This window comes from Strix uralensis, chromosome 15, assembly GCF_047716275.1.
Source record: "Strix uralensis isolate ZFMK-TIS-50842 chromosome 15, bStrUra1, whole genome shotgun sequence".
In the NCBI taxonomy this organism is placed as follows: Eukaryota; Metazoa; Chordata; class Aves; order Strigiformes; family Strigidae; genus Strix; species Strix uralensis.
Window position 1 is genome coordinate 16,368,797 of NC_133986.1, and position 23,355 is coordinate 16,392,151.

Genomic DNA, 23,355 nt, shown 5'->3' on the forward strand with positions numbered 1-23,355 from the left:
CCACAGGAATGTTGTTTTGTTTGTTTTGGGTTTTTTTTAAATTCTCACAAGGAATTCTAGTTTAACTTTGCCTCCATGGAGAATGTTGCAAATGCCAGACACTTCTGAATATTGCCTCATGTTTTTTTGCTGGTTTGTTGTGGTTTTCATATGCATGTTGCTATTTGGAGATTTGTGGTATCAAACTGCAAATACCACTTGCGACTGCTCTATTCAACTTATAAATGTCTAAAACAGTTTAGAAGGTTTTCTTTTTCTTTCCCTTTATGTAACAGTTTGTAATCAGAGTCTTTGTGAACCCCTGATCCCCGAGTGTAATGGTTTGGAAAAGCTGGTTGCTTACTACAGTGAAGAATCCTGTTGTCCCAGCTATGTTTGCGGTAGGTTTCTTTTGAAAAGGTAGAAACTTCTACCTTGTAGAAGGCATTCAGTAAACTAAGTAGATCAACTTAAAAGCAAAAAGGTAGTTAGTGTATACATCATTGTTAGTATGGCCATTTACAAAATTCTCTTTCATCTAAAAGCTCAGTGTTGGTCTGTGCCTCAGTCTGAGCAGATACAGTGATGAAGGAGTCTTGTGTTTAACGATCAGGTGAGAATGTCTTTGCTCTCTTGCAATACAAGGTAAAAGTTTTTCTAAAGTATCTTGTAGTATATCTCTGCTTTCAACTGCCATTTCTTAGGGATATAGCATAACAAAGGAGGAATGCTATACTTTGTATAAAGAAATACATCTGTTGTACTTCTTTCAGAATGTGATCCAGCAAAATGTGAACCAATGGAGCAGATGCCAAGCTGTCAAGATGATCAAACACTGGTTGCTGCTCGGGTGGAGGGTACCTGCTGCATTTCCTATATATGTGGTAGAGTATCCTGTCTGGTTGAGACTATAAGTGTTTTTGCATATACAATGATGTCTACTATTATCTTGCCAAGTAAGGCTCCTTGTACTACTTTAGTTCTCCCAACATAATAAGGCTTGAAAGGGTTTAGAAAAAGAGGCATTAAGTTTACAAAACATAAGAAATAGCAACAATCACCAAGAGTCACAAAACAGCTTCATGCAACTGAATAGTATTCTTGGGTCATGTAGAGGAGTGGTGGTGGGCTCCATGGATGAGGAAGTTAAGGGCTTTTAAGAGACTCTGCATGTGTGTGGACTAAGCTGCATGAATATTTTATCTGAAAGAAAACTGAAGTTATATATGCTCTTGCTCCCTGTATCCTGTTGTATCAGCTATAGCCCATCTTACTCATTGATAAATATTCCGTATGAAAGTAGTATGCAAATTTGTGCAGTTCTTCTGGGGTTTGGCTTTAATGACTTATTTCAATAGTAAAAATTGCACTTTTGGCATCAGTATAGGAGTTCCAGTGTTACCATACAGTTGTTTACAGTATGATAATAATGTGATAATGAAGTCCTATGGAATCTACTCTGGTTTTGCACATAGATATCTGTGAATCAAAGGCTGAGTTGTCTTGATTAGCTCTTCCATGTGCAAAAATTTGAGTGTTAATAGAAAACTTGAATTACATGTCTGTTATTTACAGTAAACAGGGGGTCACTTTGATCATGTGATAGCAGTGTGCTGTGTTTGGTTCTTCTCACTGTCTGCACAGCATCCTTCTGTCTCTTTTATGATATAATGAGTCTTTGCACTGTACATGTCGAAAAGTACCTATTGTGTTTTTCATATGTGTTCCAGTGGAAGGATAATACTGGGATCACAGGAGATGCCCTTTATTGGGGATCAAAGATCCTATAATTCAGACAGAGGAGCATTCCTGAAAACTTGGTTCAGGGTGACTTGGTAGGAGAGAAAATCTAGCATAATTTTTCATGACAAAGAAAATCCTGTTTGTTGTGATCTGATTCACAAACAATGTATTCATTCTTTTAGCAGGGGACAAAGAAAAGCCAAGCTGCACTGAAAATTAGCCTCTTCTATAGGGACTGTAAGGGATGAATGCAGAGTGTCTCTGTTCTCTTTCATATGCGGCTGTTTCTTATGGGCATGTTTCCTAGGCAGTAGTAAAATTTCTTCCTAGGTTTTAGATTTAAATAATTGTTTTCTCCAGCATGCGGGGCTTGCTCTGATCAAATACCCAAATGTCAAGAAGGAGAAGTTCTTATTGTGGATGGCAACACTACAGAGAGGTGTTGTCCTACATACCAGTGTAGTAAGTCTGACTTGTTCTCTGTTACTTAAAATATCAAAATCATGTCAAATTTTGTAGTGTGATTTAGTGCCAAGAATGGTGGATTTGAGATACAGCTTCACTTGTGCATATAAGCAAGCTATCATCTGTATTCCCGAACAAATAATCTTTACTTTTAGAATTTCATGTGCCTAAAGCATTATCTGAATATCTGTATCATGGAGACCAATGAGTAATTTCAGGCCCCAAATTCTGGAGATTTAAAACTGTTTTAAATATTTGCCTAGAGTAGTTGTACTCCACACTACTCTTACCTGATGGCTAACAATTAAATTATGATTATTAGTATTTTCAAGTAAGATGTTTTCTAAAGTTATTTATTATTAATAAATAATTTACTATCTCGTGATTCATATTTCCATTCATCAAAATATGACAAACTTGTGTTTATTGGACTTTCTTTTCTTTAATTTTAGTTTGTGAAATACATCGTTGTCCTGAATTCAGATGTATGCTAGGCATGTCTTTGGTGGAGGTATGGAGCCCAGAGAAGTGCTGCCCCTTTCGGACATGTGGTAAAATGACTGATTTTCATTTTATTTGCCTTAGAAAGACACTGACAACAGCTTTGGCCTCTTGTGTTTAAGTCTGGTTTCAGCCAGCTATACCACTGTGATCTGATCATGAACAAATGATATAGAAAAGCCATCTCATGGTACAGAACTACTTAATCTGTTTTTCTTGCTTCATGAGGGTGATAGCATACTGTGTAGAATTTGCCTGTCCAAACTAAGTGACTTATCTTGAAAATTTTGTAAGGGTTAGTGTATTGGGTTTGTGTGGCAAGGTTTTGGTAGCGGGGGGGGCTGCAGGGGTGGCTTCTGTGAGAAGCTGCTGGGAGCCTCCCCCATGTCTGATGGAGCCAACACCAGCCGGCTCCAAGTCAGACCCGACGCTGGCCAAGGCCGAGCCCATCAGTGACGGTGGTAGCGCCTCTGGGATAACGTATTTAACAAGGGGAAAAAAGCCCCCCAAAACCGTACAACTTCAGCCAGAGAGAGGAGTGAGACTATGTGAGATAAACAACTCTGCAGACACCAAGGTCCATGAAGGAGGAGGGGGAGGAGGTGCCCAGGGCTGGAGCAGAGATTCCCCTGCAGCCCCTGGTGCAGCCCATGGTGAGTCAGGCTGTGCCCTGCACCCATGGAGGCCCACGGGGGAGCAGAGACCCACCTGCAGCCCAGGGAGGGCCCCATGCCGGAGCAGGGGGATGTGCCCTAAGGAGGCTGTGACCCAGTGGGAAGCCCACGCTGGAGCAGGCTCCTGGCAGGAGCTGTGGAAAGAGGAGCCCACACTGGAGCAGGCTCCTAGCAACACTTGTGACCCCAGGGGGGACCCACGCTGGAACAGTCTGTGCCTGAAGGACTGCAGCACACAGAAGGAACCCATGCTGGAGCAGTTTGTGAAGAGCTGTAGCCCTCTGGGAAGGACTAACTTTGGAGAAGTTCATGGAGGACTGTCTCTTCCGTGGGAGGGACCCCATGCCGGAGTAGGGGAAGAGTGTGAGGAGTCCTCCCCTGAGGAGGAAGCAGTGGCAGAGACAAGGGGTGGTGAACTGACCACAACCCCCATCCCCTGCCCCTCTTGTGGCAGGGAGCTGGCAGAGAAAATTGGGAGCAAAGTTGAGCCTGGGAAGAAGGGAGGAGTGGGGGGAAGGTGTTTTTAAGATTTGGTTTTATTTCTCAATACCCTACTCTGATAAATTAAACTAATTTCCCCAAGTTGAGTCTGTTTTGCCCGTGATGGTAATTGGTGAGTGATCTCTACCTGCCCTTATCTTGACCCATGAGACTTCTGTTATATTTTCTCTCCCCTGTCCAGCTGGGGGGGGTGAGTGATAGAGCGGCTTTGGTAGGTACCTGGTGTCCATCCAGGGTCAACCCACCACAGTTACTAAATTATTTATGGCTAAATTAAAAAAAAGTTAGGGTCATGGGTTAGGAATTTGCTAGTTTACAAAGACAGTAGTACATCTCTTTGTGATGCCTCAAACACAATTCTCTGTTGCTTTATATTGATTATAATGATTGTCATCACTGCAAGGAGGCTAGTGGCTAGAGTGGTCATCTTTTTTTTAAGATGTTCAGGTGGACTGCTGTTGATAACAATGTTGTAAGTTGTTATAATAAGTAAATGTGGTCATAGAACATAGTATTGGTTTTCAGGATGGAACAGAAGTCAAACATAATTCTGGACTCCCCAGATGGGTATATTTCAAAAACTAGCAGAACTTCTTCAGTGATGACTTGTAGATCTGGAATTTCTATTCTGATGCTCTGTTTTAAGCAAATGGCATATAACTTTCTAAACTATTATTTCTGTTATTGTATTTTGATTTAGAATGTGCATGCGAAACAATCCCCAAACCTCAGTGCAAACTGGTATGAAATTCATCTTCTTTGTCAGTATTCTTTTATTATTTTCTTAATAAATCTATTTATCAGTGTCTTACTAATAGTTTTATCAGTGAAATATGAAATGCCATGTCATTCTTTTTTTTTAAATTGCTTTACAAGAAATATTTATAGTTATGAAGCTAGTTAAACTTAAATATCTTGCAGAATAAAATGGCTGTATAGCATTGGTATTTCTGGAATTTTTTATAACCATATCCTGCCCTGAAGTAGTTGTAGAGTGGAACTGCTTTCATGCACCTGAGAATAAAATTTTGGTTTTAAAGTGTCAGAACTAAATGCTTTAAAGCATCAGTGTTTTGTTAATATTATTTGTTATAGCAAATATGTTAACATACATCATGCGCTTAGACTGCTGACTAAGCAGAACTTGAAAACTGTATTTCATTGTGACTTGTTCTGCATTACAAAAATACTTATTAGCATTGCTGGGTTAGGTTCTCAGTCAGTACTTTGCTTTAATTTTGCTTGTCGTTATTTTATCCAGAAAATAATATTGCAATAGGAATAATTTATAAAAATTATGATTTGGAGTCCTAGAAAGGAATTGGATATAGTACACATTTTTATGGAGGAAATTAGAAATGCTTTGTAAGTAAGGTTGTTGTTAATACTTCATTTCATAGATGAAGTAACTTGGGCATAAGGAATCAGGACTTGCAGAACTATGCATGCGTATAAACAATAAAAGGCAAAAATAAATAGTACATCTGTGCTATGGCAATACTATTTATATCCATTAAGTTATTCCATGAAAGAATACACTCCACACTGCATGGAGATTTCTGTACAAAGGCAAGCCACTGCATTTCATTGTTGGCCTGCTGTAGTCTCTTCTGTCCTAAATGTCTGCTGTAGTGACACCAACAACCATTCTTGTTTTTCAGGTGCAAAAAAAATTCTTATTTGGTTATTACTAAATTAAATGACCCTGTTGGTGATGAAAGTATATCCAAAATAGGTTTTTAGGGGGAAGAGATACTGCTACTCAAATCCTGAAGTAAAGGTGTTTAAAAGATCATACAGATAAAGCATTGTTGGTTTCACTACTTTTCTTTTTCTGCTTTTATACACTTAGGGGCAGAAACTTCAGATAGATGAACAGTTTCAGAACAGTACAGAAAATATCTGCAACTGTATTAAGTACAAATGTGGTAAGTCAGAAAATAATTTAATTCAAAGAAATACACTTTCAAGTGCTAAGGTAAATTAGTAATTATAAAGTGGATGTTCACTTTGAACGTGATACTGAGGAGGAAAGAATTAACTGACATAGTTCACAAATAGTGTAAGAAAAGGGAAGAAAATAGGACCCCTCACTAAATATTTGATTATGGCTTGTCCTTGTATTCTGTTAGTGCCTGCAGCAGGAGGTCTGTGCAGAGAAATAGCAGACAGTTTTGGCAAAGTTGGATGGTGTTGACTAAGCAGCCTGCAAGATTATCCAGCAAGTCACACACTCAATGTCCACATAAAGAAAAGTCCCACTAACCCATTATGGGACTGCTCAGGATCTGGTAGACATGCTTATAATGCTTTACAAGATCAAGGATATCATTCAGCACCATGCAAATTCATCCCAGAGCATGCCCAATAGCATTTGGGAAGACTCAGGAAAAAATACCTTTTGTGGGGCATGCAGTTGGCCAAGAGTTGGGACTGTCCTTGCCTTGATTTCTACAATGAAGATGTATACTTCTGAGCTAATAATCCTCTGTGCCCTCAATAATCGGTGGGGAGGCAGATATTTCTCGGGTATATTTCTTATCCTTATTAGTAAACTTATAAAACAAATCAGTTGAAGAAGCCTGGACTGTCATTTTGGTGGTGCAGCTAATAGAATACTATATATTTATTTAGATTACATGCATGGTTATATTTAGAATAATTTGATCATTGTAGTGAAGCATTAGACTACTGTTAACAGTTTATATTTGAAAATCTGACCCATAATTCCTAAAGAGGTAGAATAGCTTTTTCCATTCCTGTTTTACTGTTCGAAACATTTTTTAACGGAGTTTTGATACCAAGCTGATTGTCCTGAGCATGCTGTTTATTTTTGTGCTTTCTTGTAGTGAGAGACAAAGTTTGCCTGAGTAATGAGAGAGGTGTGCTGTTTCCTGGACAGACAATCGTGGAACACAGTGCAGATGGCATTTGCCATATTTCTTATTGTACAAATGTGATTGATCCCTCCACTAAACATTACCAAATAAACACATCTTCAATAGACTGTGCTGTCAAGTGCAAAGCTGTAAGAATTTCAGAATTTTAGACATGTATATTGTGACTGGTGCTCTTAATTACATTTCATTGGGTTTTGTTGAGTAGATTACAGTCATAGGAACAAGATGGGAAGAGATCTCCCTCTAATGATGTGCTACTGCACTAATGATAGAAATTTGTAGAAGTCTCACTCCTCTCACTGTGTTCTTCCCTGTGTAAAATCACACAAACTAACGTACATAGCATACTGCCAGCTTGGACTAATAGCATCCTGCCACCTTGCATCCCTTGATAACTTTAGCTGCATTATGCACAAACGGGTACAAATTCCTTGGAGACATTAGCTTAGTAAGAACTGGGAAGAGCATAATTATAAACAGAAGAATAATTATTAATGTGGTGAAAACAGCTTTATAAAATAAGCAAATTATACCTTGTCTTTTTACAAAGTATGATAACATTACCATGGGAATATTATATAGATTACTTTTTCTCATTATGCACATACTTGATGTCTAATGTGTAAAAAGTCAAAATTTCAGTGGTTCTTGAAGTAAGCTGTTAAGACTTGCAGCTGAAAATGGTAGAAAGACCACTTCATTCTCTCAGAGTTAGAACTTTTCCCTATTTACTTCAATTAAGACCAAAGGTATTTTATAAAAGTGTTATGAATGTACAGTGTGTACAAATGTAAGCTATGCAGTTTTGAAAGTTATTTAAAAACTGTCCCCATAATCAGATACCTGAAAAAATCTGCCCATTACAGTAGTAAAATGTTGAGCTGCAAGATGGTCTCATACAAGGAGTAATCTATTTGATTTTGGCAGAACCAAGTCTATCAGCCTCCAGAAGATTTAACAACTTGCTGTGGTAGCTGTAAGAATTTATCTTGTCTCCACACTTTCAGCAATGGCACAGTTTCCAATTTTAACGTAAGTTTCTGTGTCTTATTCCCTCAAAAGAGTTAGAAGTAAACAAAACAATTGTGAGATACTGTACACGTGTTGCTGTATAAAATGTGCAAAGAGGAGCTTTATTTGGCCAAATACTGGGAATAGTTTTGCATGTATACAACATTAATTTCTTGGAGAGTCAATCACATAGCTGTCTACAAAGATTAAGGGGTTTTGATATATCAGAGAATTATCATTGACCTGACTCTTTTGGAACCTGCTTAACATTTTATATTTAGTGGACTTTTAAGTTCTGTACTTAAACAGAACTTTAACATGCATCTAAGTTATATTTTGCTATAAGTACTACGTTTGATTCAGACAAGATCTCATTCAATTGATTTGTATTAGAAATAGTTATATTACTGTTTTTGCTCAGTAAAGTTTCTGTTTTACAATTTTTTAACAGCCTGGTACTGTTTGGATTTCAAACTGCATCAGATACGAATGCACCAATACAGCAATAGGAGCAGTTCTGGTTTCCTCTTCGGTTGGCTGCCCCCCCTTTAATGAAACTGAATGTGTGAAGGTCAGTATTCAACACATTGTTTGCATTCCAGCTATGATTTATGTTTGCATGAAAAGACTAACACTGAAAAAAGATTTTTTTACCTCAAGAAGGGAGAAGTTATAAATTGTTACAATGCCTGCATTTTTGCCCAGACTTTTGAAGGTGAAAAGCTCTAACTATACACATATAGTGTGCCACCAGACTGCCCAGTTACACAGCTGGAGAGACCTCTTCTTATTCTCAGAAAACTTTTTTTTTTTTCCATAGAGGCTTGTAATATTAAACTAGACTTCATACAGCTGTCTGAACTTGGATGCTTTTCTGGGCTGGACTTCTCCTTTCTAACCGATTTTCTGTGCATAGCAATTTGATTCATCGGAGGTTAAAAACATTGAAAAAAAGCAAAGATTTTCTGAATATCAGGAAGATCTTTTCTACAGTGAGACATAAGGTTTTGTGGACTAGTTTTGCAGCAGAAGCAAAAGGTCTATTTGAGTTTTTGAAATGAGATTAGGCTAAGTGCCAGGAAATGTGTGCAGGGAGCAATCTTGTATTGCTCTCTAACTCTACAGTTACATGTGGATGGGAGGATGCTTTCCTTAACGAACGATGGTACACAAGCAGGGTACAGTCCTAAAGGAACTAGGTGGCTGTAGTTCTTTCTCACGGATAACAATGGATTGGTTCTTCAGAGAAAGTCTCAGTTATGTGGCTGGTGAAAGGCTTTTTGCTGTTCTAGATGAACTAAAAAAGTTAAGGCGGAGAGATAGGTCATCATGGCTTGAGATAATGAGGTGGACATCAAAAATAGAACTCTCCTTCAATGTAATCCTGAGAGAGCTTTTAAAAAGCTGCAGCTATTCTTCCCACAGAACTCTGGGGAGTGCTTCATGCTACTGCACTGCAGACAGCCATGAATCTCCGTTGTGGGGAGTGGGTGGCTTCTCATTTAGATGAGATTTCTTCCTGCTTTGAATTTGGAATCGTTTTTTTGTGATTGTCAATATGGCCTCTACAAGAAGTCAGGGGTTTACTCTAAGTAACACGTGATGGAGTCAGACTTAACACAGTCATTCTCTCTCCAAATGTGGCATTTTGATAGCAGATGATGTTTAGTGGCATTCGGTGATAACCACTTAATACTCACTTGTGCTAAAACAGTCAAGTTAGATCATTTACAGCCAAACCTTTATCCATTCACCAGAGTGCTGCATTTGCCTGAATAATGTTGCAGAGCTTTATCTGAAAGATATTTCTAATAGTGCAGATATATGGGAAAGAATGTTTGAAAAAAATCAAGTTTTTTCCTCTTTATTTCTCTCTTGATCAGGTTGGAGGCTATGTTGTGCCATTCTTAGAAGGATGCTGCAAAACATGTAAGTGATTAATGACGGTTCTTGCCTCACAAGTCTGATTTGTTGTTACCTTAGAAATAAGGTTGAATTTTTCCCACATGAAAGCTTGATTCACTGATCTCAAAGGCCACACTTTTCCCAGTTTTACTCATGCGAGTACCAGTGAAACTAGCGGAGTTAAATCAGAAGAAAGTAGTTTAACACTGAAGGGTTTACTCCACTGACAGTGATTGTGGCTGACCAAGTCACTAAAACTGCTACCTTGAGTATTATGTAGTTCTCACGTAAAACTCCTCAAAATATTAGTTACTGCATTTAGTATAACAAAAGGTACTTTGTTTTGGCAGGCACCTTAAAACATGCTTCATTTACATTCACATCTTCATATCTGGTAAAAATAAAGATTGATCTATGCAGTTTGTAAGTTAATCTGTAATGATTAACTGATTGTAATATAGTCCTAGGTTCCATTAACAGATGTAGTTCAGAAGCTTTCAGGCAATATCTTTTAAAAGAACTTAGAATTAAAAAATTCCCTCTTCATTACCAGATATGTTTTGACATCTAAGAGAGCTAATAAAGGTTTTCTGGGGGGGAAAAAAAAAAATTCTCTTAGAACATGTTCCAAATATGCTAATTCTTAATATGAATCAAGAGCTAAGTACACTTTTTTCTTTAGTACACTATGTACACTGGTACATAGATGAAACATTTTGTCTGATTTAATGAAGAACTTAGCCTAAGGCAGGCACCTAGCCTGAAGCATTTAACCTCAAATACTTGAAGCTGACAATGTTATAAGCAATTGAAAAGCAGATTTTATACTGGGCAGTATCATATTATCTATAAAAAGGTGCAAAAATCTCACTTCATGTGCATAAGTGGCTGGAATAGTGACCTAAAAGCTAAAGATAGTAGGAGATAAAGTGTGGGAGAGAGCTGGAGAAAAATGCAGGGATTTCCTGCTGGGTGGGATGGACTTGATCAATCATGACTACCAGATATTGTACCATGTGCACAGTTACTGCTGTAGGATATGTGTTGCCAATTGGGAGGTGCCTCTCGGTGTTACTCATTATGTATAACATCCTGTAGTACAAAGTTTATTGAAACTGTGGAAGATTTATCTTTTTTTCCTGCTCCTGATCACTGTAAGGGAATGGTAATATCTCCTCATGCTTTTTCATGCTGATGGACCTCTCTTTCAATCACACGTCCTAGTTCTGTAGCCAGTTCTCCATAGGCTCTTTGAGATTAGTTTTTGATTATCTGATATTACCCTTCAATGCCTTAGCAGCCATATAAACCAGATTCTGAACAATTTCTTAAGACCATTAAAAATCCATTAAGCTACTTTTCAGCAAGGCAGAAGATCTTGCTACTATACTTAGGGAAAGAGCATAACCACACTCTTTAATTAAGACAAAAGTAAGTTATTAATCTGGAGCATGTATTACAAAGTAAAATTAAACACTTGAAAAAATCCAGTGACTTCTGAGATGCATTTACAAGCAGATTCAAATGATTTTGATTTCACAGGTGTTTATAGACAAGATAGTAATAGTACCTCTATAAATCATGCAGTTCATCCTGACTCCAAACAAATCTGGCATGAGAGCTCTTAGTCAACTGCAACTGTGTGAGATGTTTATGAGAGGGGTTATCAGGTTTTTGTTTTCTTTTGAAATACTTTACCATTAGAAACCACTGTGGTTTTTGCTTGCAGCTTGAAGTGGTATTTGGGAAAGAAGTCCCAGGCGTTCCATCAAAACTGAGAGAGTTTTTACAAATACTTCTCAGAGAAAATGGTATCATTTCTTTCTTGTAGCCCCAAAGGTACCGGATTGTCTTAGTTATACCAATGTAGATCAGATTCTTCCTGGTTGATGTTAGGCTTAGCAATGAAAGTAATACCTGGACATGGTCCTGAGCTGCTGACACAGTGATCCCTGCGTGAGCAGGGAGGTGGGACCAGATGGCCTCCAGAGGTGCCTTCAACCTCAGCTGTTCTGGGATCCTGTAGTATACAGACATTTTAAGGTTGAATTCTTTTCTCAAATATGCCAAAACCTAGTAACTCAGAAATGTTTCATACTGATAGGGAATCCTCTGTAACATGTTCTCTGTTCAATATGTAATATTCTTACCAGGTTCTTCAGTGTCAGTGTTCCTCCCATTCCCTGTTAGCCCAGTCACTCCTACAGCCTATGCTAGCTGTTACACAGGTACATTTCCGGGAAATACGTAGGACCAACCCAAACAGCATCATTGTTGATTTCCAACAATGTACTCCCTGATAGGAGCATCAGGCCTCATGTTACCCAATTATGCCAAAAGCTGCAGTGTAGTAGAACTGCTGATGGTTCAGAGTGGCTCACATTTTGGTTTGGTTTTGTTTTTCATTTTGCACTGTGTGGGCGGTGCATTGTTGTTAGCCAACAATGTACTGTTGGTAGTAACTTGCGTAGTCTTTAGCTTGCTGCATGTGTAAAATTGCTCTGTTTAAAAATGTAAGCTAATTGTTTACAGGGTTGTAGAACATAGAGACTAATGGCTTTGCTTGTTAAAGCTTATTATGTAAGCAACATTTTCACAGATGATGTATCATATAGTTTTGCTTCCAGTGGCATATACAGTAGAAGCAGCTCACTTCTTTCTCATCCATATTAAGGACAGTATACTGAAAAGAGAGAGCCTGTGTTTTCTCCATGAAAATTATCTTTGTTCTTTTTAATAGAGCAAGTTAATTTTTTGAATTGTAACATGATATGAATGCAATTGTTTTGGCATTTGTTTTGTGAAAACGTCTCTGTATTTCTGTAAGAGAAATGTTGACCGTAATTTCGTACATCACTGAGTGATACATCCTTCATTAGATTATACTCATGACTCTAGGAGTACTACACTGAAATCTATATTTACTCTTGCATATTGACATCACTTCAAATGACAATGGTGTTATGAGTCAACCCAAAAACCAAGCAAGGATTTTCAACCATACAGACTGTGAAAAAGAATCCCATTGTTATACGACGTGTATAAGATGCTCACATGTTTTGTGAGGTTGTTCATGGAAAAGTATATTATGTTGTAGAGCTCATTAAAAGCCACTGGACATTAAAATACATCCATGGAAATATGTTATATATTTATTTCTTCATGAGATCTGATATACTTTAACTATAGCCTGGATGAAGTCATACCCACAGCTGCACTGAATTCTCCATCCTGCACACCATATATAAAGTAAAAGAAGAAAGGACATGAATAGGACTGTGAAAAACATGAAATAATGGTGAGTTTTTTATTTTCAAAAACAATTATTTTTTTCTTTCATTCTCAATATACTTTTTCCCTAAGCAAATATAATTCAATGATGGTCAAGCAGTAGCCAGCCATTTCTGATTGTAGATTTTTATTTGCTTCCAAGAAGATTCATTGCTGTCCTTTCTTTCATATTCTAGAAACTTCAGCTATGTCTAGAAACAGTAACAGGCTTATGTATTTAAAAAAAAATAAAACACCACAAAAAACATTTCTCTTTGAGAACCAGTATTACCTGGTTTGCAGTGATTAGAGCAGGGAATTGGATGTTGCACATCAAGATGTAATAAATTTCTGTCACAGTTCAGTACTGGGTATTGATCAAACTGGTGAGTCTTTCATTGCCCTTGCTTTTCTGGAGCTAACAGTATTCACCTTTGGTCAACATCTTTGGATTTCTTGGCGGAAAGAAAATGCAGCTCTGTAAGTGGAAAGTCATGTGCGACTGCATCATGGTGTGTAAAATCTGCTGTGAAACTGTGGAAGCTGTTATAATGGAATGGACTGTTGATTTCTCTTACAGACCTACAGTGTGATGTGGTTTCTTCAGCATAGAGAGGATCATCATAAGAAGATCTGAACTGAACTTTATACTGAACTACTTTGTTTTTCTTCAAATGTTCAGGACTCCCTTTTTAAATTAAGTTTAAGTCCGCATTTCATTTCATGATTTTTCTTTATCTTTTTTATTTCATCCATATACTTTGTACATACTTCTGTGAGAAAAATTGTGGAAATAACACTAATAAAAGTGTAAATAAAAAAAATAATTTGTTCCCTGGTGTTTTTTCTTATTTAATAAAAACATACAGACATATAAAGCCCCCTGAAGCCCTATTCTTCATCAGATTTTGCTGTTAAGTATTCATTTTAAACTGTTTAAAAATGCAATTGCTACTATTAAAGTTTGTTACAGTTATTTAATAGAAAATGCATTTTATGCATTATTAACAACAAGACTTCTCACAGGAGCAGTTGATCAGTTTTACAAAAATTTTTGAAAGACAGTGGACTTACTCTTAAGAGGCTTCTGAGTGAAGAATGAACCTTTTATAATTGTTATTGAAGATATAAGGATACAGATACTTTAATGCATGAAATAGAATAGTTTTAAAAGCAATACAATGTATAGCTAATGTCACTTTTTCTTTCTGTCTCTTAACCCCATAAAATGTTCAGGAATGTTCTTGTCTCTGAAATGTTTAGAATTTTGAGCTGATATTTTTTCAATCAATGCCCATTTTGCAGGTAAGGAAGATGGCAAATTCTGTAAAAAGGTGACTGTTAGGATGACTATCCGCAAGAATGACTGCAGGAGTAACACACCAGTAAGTAAATAACTATCACCATTTCTTTTAAAAGAAGAGAAAAAATATAAGGAAAAACAAGAAGGAAGAAAGGGAACACGAATTCCACAAGACTGTTGTGTGCATCTCTTTCTCGCAGAGACCGAGGTTTCTGTGTTTCAGAGAGCTGTTTTAGTGTTTTCCTACTTTCTCAGCAATCATCTTGTCAAATAATAAGAGAAAGGGGGATGTGACATCTGCTTTTGTATGTGTTTAGGTGCATGTTGATTTAGTGCAAATCTAAGGTCTCAGTTCACCCTATAATGCAATTATTATATGCAAACTAACTTTGATATAACTGAATCTTGCCAGTGATATACTACAGTAAAACGGCTGCAGATGTGTTTTAACTTTCCATCTGTCTAAGGAAAGTATTTAAATGCCAACTTCATGAAGAAAGGAATCTTGGGTCCTGAAGGTTTTTTTAGACAGCAGCACGAGCATACTGTGAAATGTGTAGGAAGAATGAGGCACTATCTCTGTGTCTGCTGAAGGATTTACTGTAGGAGGACACCAATGGTGTCCTGCTGGGCAGTAAGGCAGTGTGAGCAGCAGCAAGGGTGCAGACAGACGTCTCATGTGAGATGTGTAAGAGCGCCTGGAAAAGCTGTAATAAAAGAGTATAGGGAAACAGCTGTAACCTCTAAAATGACTCAGAGTATGTTTTGTAGAGTAAACTGTTGAGCAGCCAGGAAATTTAGTCTCAGTGTCTCATTCAACCAGAAACACAAATCCTGACTATTAAGCTTGAAAAAATTATCAGTTTGTATGACTGTTTCTGTTACAGTCTGTATTACAGTTTTGGTATCATTAGTAATAATTCCCCTTGGCTTTCCAAAGGATGAATTCTTTATATTCCTCCTTCCTGATATCAGTACAGCAACACTGCATCAGTGTATCACTGAAATTAATACTGTGGGGAGCTGTGGACAGAACATTTGGTGCTATGTTCAAGCCAAGGTTGTTATGAATACTTTAAAATTCAAAACTGAAATTGTTCCTCTGCATCTGTTAATAGCCAAAATCTGCTGTTACTGTGTACTGAGATTGTCAGGAAAGTCATCATTAATCTCTGTGAGATAAAAATTGAGAGCTATCTGGGCAACGTACTTCAGTTGATTACTCAGACGTGGTGGGATTTTATAAGGGGCTAGAGGAAACACCTCCACATTTTTCATTGCTTTGCCACTGAATTTGGGTGCCTAATGTCTTCGGATGTTCTTGAGAACCCCTAACTTTATTTCCTAGCTGCTTCAATTTGCTGATTATTCTTCATGTTTGTTACCAGGTGAACATTGTTTCATGTGATGGAAAGTGCCCATCTGCAAGCATTTACAACTACAACATCAACACATACGCAAGATTCTGCAAATGCTGCAGGGAGCTCGGACTACAGAGACGGACTGTGCAATTGTATTGCACCAGTAATTCAACCTGGGTCAGCTATTCAATCCAAGAGCCTACAGATTGTTCTTGCCAATGGTCTTAAACACATAAAAGGAAAGAAAACAGCAAGCCCAGCTGTTCCCAGAATAAGATAATTTGAATAGTTCATTTCTTAAAAATACAATACCCAAACCACTGAATTTTACCAGTTTAATGCTAAAAGATAAGAGTAGAAATATTTTTGGACTCTTCTAAATTTCTGAAGAATGGCTTTGCATCATTTGTATTGTGATTTGTCTTCATGTTCATTCACAGGCAATGTTTTAAGAGTTCTTGTGATATGTGCCAACTTAAAAGGCGAAGTGATTTATGTTAGAGACACCTCAAGAGAAAGGACACCATCTAATTTGTTCTGGAAGGCTGGCCCACTCTTTGTCAGGCACCCATTCCTACTTTAAATCATTGACTGGCTTATCTGGCAGCAGTTCACTATTTTGAATGCATTGCAATTGTGCAAATACATTCAGTGTCTATTAAGAAAAATTGTTTGGACAACGTGAGAAGAATTTTCAGTTTAAATCATATTCCTGTTGCAAAGTAGAGCATGTATAAGAAATTCAAGTAAAGTTGTTTTTTTTTTAAATAAGGGAAACATTGTCAGTACTGATAACTGTATGTAATATTCCCTGGTAATAATTTCAGTTTTTCTAGTGTATTTTATATTGTAGTGAAAAGCATTATGGCAAACATGTAATGTATGGAACAGACAGTCTGTTTTTAGGCTATCAAGATTAGTCATTAGTAGTTACTTTATCTTTCTGCTTAGCAATATGACATAAACTGAAAATACACAGATTTAACAAATGGAAACCAATTTACAGTCCTTTCTATAGATATACCTTGAATTAAAACATTCATCTTATTAAATGCACCATATTTAAATTGTTTCTTTAGGAGAATGAACTTTGTTTAACACTAATTTTAAAGATGTGAAAATTAATCAGGAAAAAGAAAACCAGGATTATGTATCTGTCTAAAAGAAAAACAAAGCTGAAAATCTTTGTCACCAGTATAGTAGAATGTAACTTCTTACGGCAAGTGTTTGAAATTGAAAAGGTACAAATGTAAGGTTTGAAATTTCAAAAGCAGTTTTGTTTATGAACTTGAACAATCAACATTTGTTGAACTAATTTTTTTCTCCTAATTTTTTAAGCTAATGTTGCTGTTCTATTCTTTTCCAACAAATGCCACCAAGATTCAGCAAAAATTAAGTAGTTTTCATTTTGTAGATTAAAATTGTAGATAGCACATAGTGATATGCTTGAGATCCTCTAATAGAAAATAGATCTCAGCATAATTTCTTAAAAGCTGCTTGTCTGCAGTTAATCCAAAGAAAAATGTGTTAAAATCGCTCGTGAACATTTTTTATATTCATTTTGTATACTGTACATTTCATTCTTGCAACATCTAATAAACAACAGGAAGTCTTATTTTGTTACAATTAATTTTGCTATCATTGTTAAAGCAGCTTACTATCATGTGATTCAACACACTGTTTACTGTTTTCTTTTTCAGCAGTGCACACAGTTAATTTTAGGGTTTGCTGCTGTCACTAGTACTAATGCTCTAATACTACATCAAGGAAGACCTGCATATGGATTTTTGAAAATCTACATCTTTTTATGATTCCACCACTGTTCACTTTCATCCTCAGAAATGCAAAATTCAACTATGTAATTTTATTCAAAACCGGAAAACCATTGCTCATCAAAGTATAGCAACACATTTCTGACACTGTCAGGTGGTTTATTCTGGAAAAACGGGGAAAAAAACCAGTACATTTTAGCACGTTTCCCCTCCACAGATTTTTCCTAAACTGTCCCTCAGCTTTGACTGCAATGAGTAGACTGTTTTGAGTAAGTGTAGGCATTTTGTTACAATATGGTTGTTGTATGGTGACAATTACCCTTCAGTACTTAGGGCCAGATAAGTCATTAAGATCTGACTGTAATACGTGCAGTCCCTACCCCTTTTAGTAAGTCATGTTCCTTGTTCAAAGACAATCTCTGAATTATGAAAAAGGACGGAGTTTGGTAGGAGTGTGTCCTTTGAAAAACCATGGATTGAGGAGCAGAAGAGACATTAAACAGAGCTAAGTCCTTGAACCTAAGTGCTTAAAATTCAGCCTTTTGCAAAGCTGAAGTTCAGCATCCTGTAGTACCAGCTGGCAGATGCCATTGAGGGTAGGAAATACTAAAAAGAAGTGTTTCTTTTGCTCTCAAGCAAGATGGTATTTGCTGTGAAGTGCCAAACACCACCATGAGGGACAGAGTTTAAGAGCAGGAATTAGACCAGCCACCATGCTTCCCTCTGCTGTGGTGTGGTCCCTCCTCTTGCCACTTGAGCTAATGGCAGAGCACTCATTGCTTCCCGCAGTACAACGCAGTTACTTTAAAAACCATTCCAGATCCAAACTTTCAACTCTTGATTGAAGAGAAAAGTTAATACTGGCAGTGGGAGTAGAAAGCAGAGTGTAGTGTATGCAATAACTGTAAGCAAACACTGCTGCTGCTTCTACTTCAGGAATAAAATAATAAACATCATGTTAAGTCCCTACTTCTGGTTTTGTAAACATTAGGCTTATGCTAAGAGAAACAGGAGGAGAGATCCCAACTGCTTATGGCTTGACAGGGGAAGCTACTTTTATTCCTGCCTCCATGTTAAATTCCTTCACGGATGCTTAACCTGTCTGTGGTTAGTTCAAAGCAATCTGGCCCCTTATCGTATATTTATTTACCTTACACTGTGTTTGCACAAAGCAGCTCAGCTGGAAAAAGATTTTGCCTTATTTGTACTTCCACATCTTCAGAAACCAAAGGGATCTCAGCCAGCTGTGGGTTCCATCTGACCCTCCCATGCAGGAGGTGCTTAGACTCAGCAAGATCTGAGTCCTAAAACAACTTTACTTTCTTTTTACTAAGAAGTTGTCTTTTTCTTGATTATATTGGTGTAATATGAAGGTATACAGCACTGAAGTTAAGCTCTTTAGAATACATGCATTTTGCTATCACAACCTTGTTTGTGTTTTTATTACCCTTAAAGGCATATGTGCACTTGGAGCTAATTAAATACAGAATCACAGAATCAGAATCGTCTAGGTTGGAAAGGACCTTGAAGATCATCCAGTCCAACCATTAACCTCACACTGACAGTTCCCAACTACACCAGATCCCTCAGTGCTATGTCGATCCTACTCTTAAACCCCTCCAGGGATGGGGACTCCACCACCTCCCTGGGCAGCCCATTCCAACGCCCAACAACCCCTTCTGGAAAGAAATGCTTCCTAATATTCAGTCTAGACCTTCCCTGGCGCAACTTGAGGCCATTCCCTCTTGTCTTATGGCTCATTACTTGGTTGAAGAGACTCATCCCCAGCTCTCTGCACCCTCCTTTCAGGGAGTTGTAGAGGATGATGAGGTCTCCCCTCAGCCTCCTCTTCTCCAGACTAAACCCCCCCAGTTCCCTCAGCCGCTCCCCATCAGACCTGTGCTCCAGACCCTGCACCAGCTCCGTTGCCCTTCTCTGGACACGCTCGAGTAATTCAATGGCCTTTTTGGAGTGAGGGGCCCAAAACTGAACACAGTAATCGAGGTGTGGCCTCACCAGTGCTGAGTACAGGAGTAAGATCACTTCCCTCTCCCTGCTGGCCACGCTATTTCTGATACAAGCCAGGATACCATTGGCCTTCTTGGCCACCTGGGCACACTGCTGGCTCATGTTCAGCCGGCTGTCAATCAACACCCCCAGGTCCCTCTCTGACTGGCAGCTCTCCAGCCACTCCTCCCCAAGCCTGTAGCACTGCTGGGGGTTGTTGTGGCCAAAGTGCAGCACCTGGCATTTGGCCTTATTGAAGCTCATACAGTTGGCCTCAGCCCATCGCTCCAGCCTGTCCAGATCTCTCTGCAGAGCCTCCCTACCCTCGAGCAGATCAACACTCCCACCCAACTCAGTGTCATCTGCAAACTGACTGAGGGTACACTCCATCCCCTCGTCCAGATCATCAATAAAGATGTTAAACAGGAGTGGCCCCAAAACCGAGCCCTGGGGGACACCACTCGTGACTGGCCACCAACTGGATTTAACTCCATTCACCACCACTCTTTGGGCCCGGCCATCCAGCCAGTTTTTTACCCAGCAAAGCGTGTGCCCATCCAAGCCTCAGGCAGCCAGTTTCGCCAGGAGAACGCTGTGGGAAACGGTGTCAAAGGCCTTACAAAAGTCAAGGTAGACAACATCCACAGCCTTTCCCTCATCCAATAAGCAGGTCACCCTGTCGTAGAAGGAGATCAGGTTTGTCAAGCAGGTCCTGCCTTTCATAAACCCATGCTGACTGGGCCTGATCATCTGTTTGTCCCGCATGTGTTGTGTGATGGTACTCAGGATGAGCTGCTCCATCAGCTTCCCAGGCACCGACGTCAAGCTGACAGGCCTGTAATTTCCCAGATCATCCTTCCAATCATTCTTATAGATGGGCGTCACATTGGCCGATTTCCAGTCCATCAGGACCTCCCCGGTCAGCCAGGACTGCTGGTAAATGATGGAAAGTGGCTTGGCGAGCTCCCCAGCCAGCTCCTTCAGCACCCTCAGGTGTATCCCATCCGGTCCCATAGACTTGTGTGTGTCTATGTGATGCAATAGGTCACTGTCTCCTCCTGGATTGCGGGGGGGTCGTTCTCCCAGTCTCTGTCTTCTGGCTGAGGAGGCTGGATTCCCTCAGTACAACTGGTCTTGTTATTAAAGACTGAGGCAAAGAAGGCATTAAGGACCTCAGCCTTTTCCTCATCACTTGTTACCATGTTTCCTCCTGCATCTAGCAGGGGATGGAGACTCTCCCTTTTGCTACTGACATACTTAGAGAAAAATTTCTTGTTGTCCTTGATTGCTGAAGCCAGATTAATTTCCAGCTGGGCTTTAGACCTCCTGATTTCCACCCTGCATAGCCTCACAGCCTCTTTGTAATCACTTAGAACTGGTTTTAATACCTGGTCTAGAATGACTTGGCCTTGGTGGACCTTGGTCTTCCTCCTTGTTTGTCTCATTCTCTTCCTCCTCTTCTTCATTCAAAAGTTCCAGGGCCCCAAATCTATTGTGAAGAGGCACCATGGAGGGTGAGGGAGGTCGGGAGAGGATTTTCCTGCCTCCCTGAGCAGGGACCTGTTTCCAGCCTCCCCCATCTCTTAGGTCCCCTCCTTCTGCCTGGTAGCAAGAGGATGAGGGATTACCTACCTCGTTTGGAGCCTCCATTTGCTCCTGTTGTTTTAGGGGTGCTAGGGTGCTACTCCACCCATCAATTTCCCTTTTACATTCCCTAATACTTCTTAATCTCTCGACCTCTTCTCTGAGGTCCGCCACCAGGCTGAGCAGGTCACCCAGCTGATCGCAGCGCACACAGGTGCTGTCACTGCTGCCCTCCGGCAGGACTGACAGGCTCAGGCACTCCCTGCAGCCCGGGACCTGGACCGCTGCGTGTTTGCGTGGCAGCTCCGTCTGGGTCGCCACGTTCTTTCTGGTGGTGGTTTTGACGCGAGTGGAGACCATGGTTCAGTCTACTCATGGAGGACGATAAGATGAACCTAGCTCAGATAAGTTCTAGACCCCGGAGCGGGCCTGCGCCCTGCCCGCTGGCCCTGCCTGCGCGACCTGCCGCGCCACGCGCCGTTTGCCCGCCCTGTTGCCGCGCTCCTTGGGGGCTGCTTTTGTGAGGGGCGTGGGGTGTTGTCACTCCGGTCTCCGCCCACTCTGAGTCCCCGCTGCCCTCGTTAGCGGCAGCTCTTCCCGCTCAGGGGGGAGGCGCCTTGACGTTCTTTCTCTTCCCTTGGGCTTCTGCCTTCGCGTCTTGCAGTTTTGCCGCGGGTTTTTGATGCTTTCAGGAGGGTCTCCCGCTGCTGTCCTCCTCTTCGGAGCCGCTCTCCTCAGCAACTGAGCTGAAATGGCGGAGGCAAGGAGTTTAAACTGCCGTCGTCAGTGGAGCCTTTATGTAAGTTCTCATAGTGACAAATGTTAAATTCTTCATTCAGCATATAAAACAAGCCACTGGAGGGAAACTCACTTTCTAAAAGCATTGCTGGCAGGCCGTGGTCCGTTGGTGTAGTTCCTGTTGCAGCAGTGTATGGTGCACTGTTCTGAGACAAAACTGGCTGGATCCTTCACTGAGTTCAATCAAGATTTCTTGCAGTATTTTGTAGAAGAACAGTGTTTCCTAGGGGTCTAAAAAGAAGAAGAAGAAAAAACCTGGTTTTAGAAACCTGAGAGACCAAAAAAGCTGCTTATTTAGCAGATACTGGGTGGTCTTTTGGTGAGCCACCTCAGCTGGGTGATTGCTGGAGCAGCAACAGGTGTGAAGGCCACAGCAGAGAGACTTTGCTCCCTCACAAACACAGGGATAGAGCAGGAAAAAATACCTGTGCTGTTGCTGTGCTCTTGCTGCCCCTCAGCAGAGGCTGGAAGGGGTTAAGGAGAGGCCTCCTTCCAGCTCACCAGCTAAGCAGCCAGTTTGCACCATCTGAAGCCTGTTTTTGTGAGGCAATAAAGGTGGAGGTGGCAGTGGCGCTGGGCTGGCTGGTTGGTTGATGGATAAAAGTAGTGTGGAGAGCATAGTGTAAGTGTCTGGTGAGTGCTGTTTTCTTCAGGTAGCCCTTTATTTTAGAAGAGATAAATGTCTGGTTGATATGGGGTCTGCAGGCTGTAAGATGAGGGACAGGAAGTGTGTGGCCTTGGAGGCTCTGGCAGAGGTCTTCAGTCTTTCCTTTGTGTCTATCTCAGTGTGGCTGTGAGAAAGATTTGAAAAGGTAATCTTTTATCCTGACTTCCAGGTGGTGAAAGCAGCAAAGAAATAAATAAAAATGCTGGTGGTGTTGGAAACCTTTGTGCTTGTACAGCCATGTTGAATTAGCTCTTCAGGTTCTGCTGGGAGAGGTGGCTCTTGGCTGCAGAGCAGACCTGCTTCACGTCTGTAAATCTGAAACTGTGCTGATTGCTAGCAGAAAGCACAGCTGCGAATATTCTCTAGTTCTCTTGTCTTCTGCAGGCTTTAGGGCTATCTGTAGAAATAGACTTCTAGATGCTGGTTAATTTAGAGCAAACTCAAAAATAGTGCTCAGGTGATTCCTCCAAACAATTGCTGTTGGTGCTCTTCTGGCAGACATCTTGGGGCTGCTGCTCTGCAGGGCTTAGGGCGTTGTAGAGTTGTTTATCTTGAATAAAAGAAAACAAATTTGAAGAATTCTTTTCAGAGGGTAAGTGAAAGACTGAGTAATTTGGGGCGGGGGGAGGTGTAGGAGAAAAGAGGTATATAATAAAGTGGGCAGGAATAGTGTTCTTCTTGATCTCTTACCATCACTGTAAATATCTGTTTTTGTTTAATGTGAATGAAAATGCTATGGGTGTGAAACCCTAACTTTCTTGAAACTGAGGCCTGTTAATGTTTCTTCACAAGTCTTAAAACTTTGCTCCACCCCTGAGGACCATGTTCTCCTCACGTGTTTGCATATGTGGAGTTTCTTCACAAAAGTGATTCCTAATGTAGGTACAGAAATGTCATAGGCTTGTATCTTGTTA

At 39.9% G+C, this 23,355-nt stretch overlaps 1 protein-coding gene across 1 annotated transcript in view; it reads left to right on the top strand.

The window, feature by feature from the left end:
- The window catches only part of OTOG (otogelin), a 106,571-nt gene extending 89,343 nt beyond the window's left edge, over nt 1–17,228 (top strand). Inside the window, exons 45-56 of the mRNA XM_074884401.1 lie at nt 276–380; nt 753–863; nt 2,083–2,184; nt 2,640–2,738; nt 4,564–4,604; nt 5,716–5,791; nt 6,713–6,891; nt 7,691–7,795; nt 8,226–8,345; nt 9,658–9,703; nt 14,255–14,334; nt 15,641–17,228. Coding sequence (XP_074740502.1) covers nt 276–380; nt 753–863; nt 2,083–2,184; nt 2,640–2,738; nt 4,564–4,604; nt 5,716–5,791; nt 6,713–6,891; nt 7,691–7,795; nt 8,226–8,345; nt 9,658–9,703; nt 14,255–14,334; nt 15,641–15,841 — 1,265 coding nt within the window. The 3' untranslated portion in view covers nt 15,842–17,228. The remainder of the gene's footprint in view (nt 1–275; nt 381–752; nt 864–2,082; nt 2,185–2,639; nt 2,739–4,563; nt 4,605–5,715; nt 5,792–6,712; nt 6,892–7,690; nt 7,796–8,225; nt 8,346–9,657; nt 9,704–14,254; nt 14,335–15,640) is intronic.
- The last annotated feature ends 6,127 nt before the right edge of the window (nt 17,229–23,355 follow it).